The 7,821-nt window shown below is 34.5% G+C and overlaps 1 protein-coding gene across 1 annotated transcript in view; it reads right to left on the bottom strand.

The window, feature by feature from the left end:
* The window catches only part of SQLE (squalene epoxidase), a 30,315-nt gene that overhangs the window by 17,379 nt on the left and 5,115 nt on the right, over positions 1–7,821 (bottom strand). Inside the window, exons 3-6 of the mRNA XM_023728159.1 lie at positions 4,517–4,697; positions 2,564–2,660; positions 1,309–1,422; positions 1,056–1,227 (exon numbers count right to left, since the gene is read on the bottom strand). Coding sequence (XP_023583927.1) covers positions 1,056–1,227; positions 1,309–1,422; positions 2,564–2,660; positions 4,517–4,697 — 564 coding nt within the window. The remainder of the gene's footprint in view (positions 1–1,055; positions 1,228–1,308; positions 1,423–2,563; positions 2,661–4,516; positions 4,698–7,821) is intronic.

Raw genomic sequence — 7,821 nt, 5'->3', positions numbered from 1 at the left:
AGTGACTTAACTCAATGAAAATATACTGAAATGTTTTCATATCATATGTTGAAAATGTCATTATTGAAAATCTAAGTTGGTCCATGTATACCTTCATTTCACATGATTTCTGTTAATATCCTGTTAGTTACTAAACAGAGAAGTTTCACTTAGCCTAAAAAATAACATGAAAAAACCATAATATTTAAACAAAATGTATAGCATACCAAGGATCGTTTCCTATAATTATAACCATGTCATAATTAGCAAATAGAGCTTCCCTTCAATTATATCAAAATTCTTAACAATTTCTTACGTTCTTTCCTATATCTTCTCATTCTCAAAAAAAGCAAGTATCATAAAAACTTTAGATTATAAAGCAGTCATTTTTATGAGCATCTTTACAAAGATCTCTGAAATCTCATGAAGCCCTTCTGTATTCAACTCAAAACTAAAATCATCTCAAAGGTCCCTCAGAGTGCTTCTGTTCTGAGGGCAAACAAGTATGAACCGAGACCTGGGTTCAACGTTGGCTCTGCCATTACTAATCATTTACCCTTGGAGAAGCTAAGTAACCTCTCTAAACCTTCGTTCCCTCCTCTGTAAAATGAGGATAATGATGACGCCTACTTCATGGGGTTGTTGTGTAGATTAAATTATGTTTCTAAAACACCTCTTAAGTAGACATTCAACAAATGGTAGCTATCATTATTACAAAAACCAACCATAAATATAGTTAAGTATAAGAGATATTTCAAGAATCCAGAGACCTTAGATTACTGTCTAGACTACATTACTATACATAATAATTACTCTGAAAACTATACTTATTAATATAACAAAAATACACTAAAATTATTTTTTTTTTAACTTGGATTGTTCTTTCTTTTTTTTTCTGTGCTAGTCTAAATAGTTCAGCTCCAGTGTATCTGAATGACTGGATGCATTTCCCACCTGCCACCCTTATCTCTGGCCTATTTTAGATACCAGTTTAGCAAGAACTGGAGATGGAGAGTCTTCTGTGAGGTTTACTTTCAGACTGTAGATTACAGTGGGAGTGAAATCCTATTTCTTACCAGGTATTTGTGGGTAAATTTTTTCAATCACGTATTCTCTTAAATTCCTTGGCATTTCTCCTCGAATGTCAACAAGTACTCGAGTTTCATTGGACGAAATCTGATAGATGAGAACTGGACTTGGATTAGCTAAAACAAGTTCAGCATGATTTGCTTTAAACTGTGGTGCATTCTAGAGGGAAAAAAAGACTTTTTTAATAATTTTCAGATTTCACGTCGCTTTTATGTTTCTACAATCACACTCCTACAGTACCTTCATAAGAAAACCAACAAAATGAGATGAAACAGAAACTTGACTGGATATTAGGTTTTTCCTGAACTTGGAGAAAAGCCCGTCTGCAACAACAGTCAATGGAGCGTGGAGTTCCTATAACAGAGATAAAGAATACTCAATAAAAGGCTAGAAATACACAGTAATAGAAATACTCTCTAAAACTGTACATGAACAGATTTAAATATGTGCTTGATAACATTATAGAAGGTATTTGAAGATAATGTTATTGAAGAAGCTGTTATGTGGCGCTTAAGTTAAGGTAGTACCAATCTTTAAAGACACATCCTCTGAGTCCCTGAAGGTTATCTTCCTTCCCACTATACTATTCAAACCATCTAGGATTACCCTCCACTTTTATGAGCAGGAGGGGAAACAACTACAGGACAAGCCTGAACCACAGATGGCTGAATCTCATTATAAATTCCAAAGACTAGCCAAATTCTTTTATTCTAGAATTTTCTAACTTCATATAGTGCTTTCAACCAGTGGCTAGAGCTTAGAAGAATTTTTGTACACATGGATGTATATAGTTATATTACTACACAGAGAAATCTCCCTCATTAGAGTATAATATGGAACAGCCAGAAAAAATCAACAGATTAGCCCTTGGCCCTTTCTCTTCTTTTGGCTCAGGCCAACATGAACATATACTGGAAACTATTTTAGTTTGCCATTTCGCCAAAGATTCTTCTATCTTTTGCCTTTCTGATTTAAACAACTGTTTGTTTTAGCCTAATCATTTCTTTTATGTTGAATTTTTCCTTTTCTCCCCTTGCAGTTCCTCTCTGCTTCTCTATTACAGTATGTATCTCATTTCAGTTTTTTAAGTTATGTGTACATGATGTCTCCCATATATTTTTGTTCAAGTACTTTTTTTAATTGTGGTAAAATATACACAACATAAAAGCTGCCATTCAAACCATTTTCAATTGTACAATCCAGTGCATTAATCACACACACAGTGCTCTACAACTATTATCACTATCTGTTTCCAAAACTTAACCATCACCCCAAAGAGAAATTCTCTCATTTTAGTTTTTAATAATGTTAATATAGTGGTATTTGTTTAAATGTATTTGTATAGCATTTTGAGGTGCTCTAAAGAGCAATGTGTTGTGATCTTGATATTCATCAGTCCATTTCATGAATAATAAATTGATGAGCCTGCTTTTTTTTACAAGGGGTAGAAGAAAACAGAATCTCTTGGGAAGAGATGATATTTGATAAATCTTACCTTGATGGCTCCCGTTTCTTTATCCCTATACTGAACTCCCATCACAGCATCATCTTCCTCTAGTAACTGGAGCACAATGCCTTCAATGAACTTCGCACTAAAGGATAAATAAACAAATTTCTATCGCAGCACACTTGAACAATTTAAATTAGATATGACAAAGTCCTTATTTTCCTTATTTAGCTTACCCATGTATCATAGACAATTTTGCAAATATTACTAAAATTAACAAATAAAACCATACTGTTTTATCATTTAAAATCTAATTATCCTAATGATACTCTACTCTTGTATAATTTTAATTAAAATGAATTTATTAAAACTGGACAAAGGCCAGTCACAATGGAAAAAATACAAATGTCCATAAAATATTCGGAAAAATTTACAACTTCACTACTAATGATAAAAATATGTATTAAAACCAAAAACTACCACTTATGCCTAGCAAAAAGGCAAGTTTTAAAACAAAGTAAGACTCAGTTTTGGCAAGAGTTCAGGAAAAAAAGGGCATTATCTTTTGATCATCACAGGGAGTAACTTGTAAAATTCTGCAATAATGATGATGATAGTAGTAGGATTTTTGCCTGCTTAAACTCGATGCCAGACAAACACTAAGTTCTTTACCTATATTATCTCATGTAATTCTCGCAACAACCATTTTGGGTAGATTTATTATTTCCATTTGTCAGAGAAGAACACAAAGTCTCAAAGATACAAAATAACTTGCTAGAAGGTTATGAAACTTGTAAATGACATACTACTACTACTATACTACTATTCTACTATTCTACCTCCGTCAGTCAGCTTGGGAGGCTGTTATCCAACAATTCTACTTGTAGAGACTGTGTCAACTTTGACATATTAGGATGTTCGATGCAACATAATTTTATTAATACTCAAAAAGCGGAAACAGTGTAATGTCTAACAAATAAATGGTATTTCAATAAATAAACAGCAGGGAATGCTAGGAAACTATAAAAATCATGCTCCAAAAAATACTATATATTCACATATTTGTGTCTACACAGATGTGCAGAGAAAAAGGTTTGAAATGACAGAGCAAAAGCATCATTAATGGGTTTTAGAACTGTGTGGTTTTTGTTTTCTAACTTATCGACAATGAATACATGTTACTAATATAATGACAAAGGAAAGTATTTTTAAATATAAATCAGATTTTCATCTGAATTGATTAGAAAATAATATACATGGAGACAGATTTTACATACCCATGCACATTTCATACACAGAAGGAAAAAAAAATGAAGTTTATTTGCCAAATTATTAACACTAGTTATTTCTGTTAATAAGAATCATGGGATAATTTTTACAATCTTCTTTATATTTTGGTGTATTTTTCGATTTTTCTCCAATGAAAGTATTCTACTTCCATGGATATCAAGTCCTTTTAGTCCTAAGGATAATTATTTCTTCACTTGCTTTGTTAACACTTAAGACTACGTCAATCACATGAGGGTTCTCAACTTTACAACTTTCTCAGTTAGTGTTTAAAGGCGAGAGGCAAATACAAGTTAATAATCAAGAGAAGAAGCCACTCCTGTCAGACTAGGTTCTTAGTAAAAATGGGACAGTGATTTTCTCATGCAGTCCTGGCCTGACTTTCAATAGCCGGTATCATAACCACAAATCCAACCTCCCAAATAGCACACACGGACTTTCTCATTAGTTACAACTGTATCCTCTAAATTCCACCACATAATTAATCAAAGGAAAATTCTCTATAGTTCTAAGTCATTCGAAGGGAAATTCTCTATACAATATTCTTAAAGGCAACAAAGACCTAATACTCTGTTATAACTTATTGTTTAATATATTACCTATGTTCTAGCCCATACTCAAAACTTATGAAAATTTACAGAACAGCATTTATATATAAGCCAAATTTAAATGTATTAATTATTTAACATTATACATTTGAAGCTGTGGTCTTACTTAGGTTCTGCCATAGCTGCTTTTCGGAGACTCATGATGAATCTTCCATGATGAAAAGCTCTTCCACTCAGCACTTGATTGTTTTCTGATAGAGGGAAAGGAATTTGAACTTCTGATTTGCTTTCTTGATCATGAATTATGTAGCCATTTACAACCTGGGCATCAAGGCCTCCCACTGTATCTGCAAATCAATTCAGTTCAAAAACATCAAATTTGTTTATATGTCCAGAATTAAACAAGGCACCAAGGAGACACAATGGCATAAAAAACGAGTCCCTGCCTTCATAAAGTTATAATACCATTTGGAGAACTGGGCAACTAATATAGCTATTTCAGAAATCTTAATGCTCTGGAGAACAACGGCAGTCTCAGCAAATCCGTAATGTTACTTAAAGATAACCATACAGGAAACTGTTTCAGGTCTGTAATTCCACATTACCTCAGAAAAACAAGCAAGAAAATGCAATGTGAAATAAAATAAGCCACAATCCTCTACTAAGTAAACCTGTTCTGTCCACAAGGATATAGTAACACATTTGGTCCTTATCATCATTTTTCAAAGTACGAATATGTGTGGTATTGGCACAACAGAAATAAAGAGAATAAAATAAAATGGTAACTCTTAAAAAAAAATTGATACATAAAGAATGAATATATGAAAAGTAGATTTTCCAATCCAAACGGAAAGGGTAGGATTATTTCCTAATGTTCCTTTAAAAAACAACACACCTCTTGACCTCACATCTACCTCCAGTTACCACACATTTCCCCAGCTCCTTTACAGCAAAGCCCCTCAAAAGAGTTATGACTCCAAACAAGCGTTCATTCCTACTACTCCACTTGACTTCCACATTGTTAGACTCAGCAGTCAATCTTACTCCACCTCTCAGTAGTGCAGGACATGGCTGGATAATCATTCTCTTTGTAAAGCACTCTCTTCATTTGGCTTCCAGGACTCTGCAATCCTTCACTTTCCTCTTCCTCACTGACTGCCCCTTCTCAGTCCCTTACTGATCTCTATACATTAGAGTATCCCAGGGTTTAGTCTTGGACTTCTTCTTGATTATGTCTGCTAGTCTCATTTAAATATTATGCCTCCTCTCTTTCTCTCGTACCTGACATCTGGTCCATCAGCCAAGTCCTACCGGCTCTTCCAGAATGTGATCACTTCCCACACCTCTACTGCGATTAGCATGTTCCAAGCTTCTAATAGCTCTCCCTGCTTCTGACCTTGCCACCTGATTATCTAGTCTCTTTTCCACACAATAACAATACATCTAAATCATACTTTTAAAGTTTAAGTCATATTTTATAACTCCTTAAAATTGTCCAATGGCTTCCCTTTAGACTAAAAGTGCATTTTTATAGTGGGCTACAAAGTCCTATGGAATTCAGTCCTACATTAGCTATTTGGTCATTTTTCTATACTCATCTTACCTGATCTTTCATTAGCAAATCCATGCCAAAGCTGTCCTTTCCCTTCTTCATATATACCTATTCCCTCCTACTAAAACATTCTCCTCTCCTAGATTAAGTAACACCCAACACTTCTGGCTTTCTTCTACCATTCTGCTAGTTCCTTCTGAGTCTCCTTTGAGGGCTTTTCTTCCACTATCCACCTTTAAACATCAGTTTCCCAGGACTTGCTTTATTCTCCCTATACTCTCTCCTTAGTTAGTCAATCACTGCCATGCCTTTTAAATACTGCAAATACGCACACATCTAAATTTATAATTTCAGCCAGCCGAAACCACTCCTCTGAGCTCTGGATTCATATATTCAACTTGATATCTCCATTTGGATGTCTCAATAGGTTCCCCTAAAATTTCCTCCCATACCTGTTCCTCTCCCGGTCTTCTTATCAGCAAATGGCACTACCATCTACCAGCTGCTCAAGCCAAAAAATCCAGGAATCATCTTTGATACCATCTTCTCATCTCTCACATTCAATCCTTAAGTAAATCATGCTATTTCTGCCTCTTAATTTTACCATGACTCTGTCCACTTCTCTTTATATCCTCTGCTACCATGCTAGTCCAAACCACCATCTATCATTTGGACTTAACAATGAACCTCCACTAGACTCCTTGCATGTACTCTTGCTACCCCACTGGCACAATCTTCAGTCTATTCTCCACACTGTATCCACTTTTTTTTTTTTTTTTTAAATAGCATTCTACAAAATGCAAGCTGTGACCCAAAGGTGAACTAGAAATTGAATTTCAAATTGTGAATTGTGTAATTGGGTGAATCATGTAAGTATTTAAAAAAAAAAAAACTAAAAAATTTTAGTCAGATATATACATATATACACACATACAGTGGAGACCTGGTCGCCCAGTGGTTAAAAGCTCAGCTGCTAACCAAAAAGGTTGGCAGTTTAAATCCACCAGCTGCTCCTTGGAAACCCTATGAGGCAGTTCTACTCTGTCCTATAGGGTCACTATGAGTTGGAATTGACTCGACAGCAATGGGTTTGTTTAATGGGTTTTACTATATACCAGGTACTATTCTGAATGTTTTATGGATATGAATTCATTTAATCCTCATAATAACCTATGAGGTGGAGACTTTTACTATGCCCATTTTACAGATAAGGAAACTGATTCACAGGAGGTTAAGTAATTTGCCCAAGGTCATAAGCTTTTAGGTGCAAGAGCTGGTATTCAATCACAGGCAATCTGTCTCCAGAATCAATCCTTGTAATTATTAATACCACATTTCCTACCACACACACCAAGAAAGTTCCTTCTAACCTCACAGCCTGGGCATATTCTGCACCCTGCTCTAGAGAGTACAGTTTATCTGTCTTGTTCCCCAGTTTATCCTCAGTACCCAGTACAGTACCTCACACAAAATAGGCAGTAAATAAATATTTCCCAAATGCATTGCTGCTGCTTAGAAGACATTGGTTGAATGATGCCTAAACAAAAGTTTGAGGTAATAACACTTACTAGAACAGGCATACAATAAGCATTCTACAAATGATAGTTCCCTTCACTATATTTCATGCTCTCACTCTAGGAGCTTTCCAGGTCCTTTATTTTGACCATTAAAATTTTTAGCCACTTCATTATATCTCATTAAGTCTACTTCATATCTCCATATACAATTAATTGCTTTTTTTTTTTTTTTTTTTCTTTTACACATTTTGTAATTTTTTTTTTGGAATCAGAATAATCTCCTTATATGCATATATAATTGCTCAGAAACTCGTATTGGCAGAGCATAGTAAATTTTTATAAATGAAAATAAAATGGAGTATCTTTTTACTAGTCATAAGACAGTCTAAACTGTTTATACCA

This window comes from Trichechus manatus, unplaced genomic scaffold (assembly GCF_000243295.1).
Source record: "Trichechus manatus latirostris isolate Lorelei unplaced genomic scaffold, TriManLat1.0 scaffold00022, whole genome shotgun sequence".
Lineage (NCBI taxonomy): Eukaryota > Metazoa > Chordata > Mammalia > Sirenia > Trichechidae > Trichechus > Trichechus manatus.
This window is presented reverse-complemented; position numbering and strand designations above follow the sequence as displayed.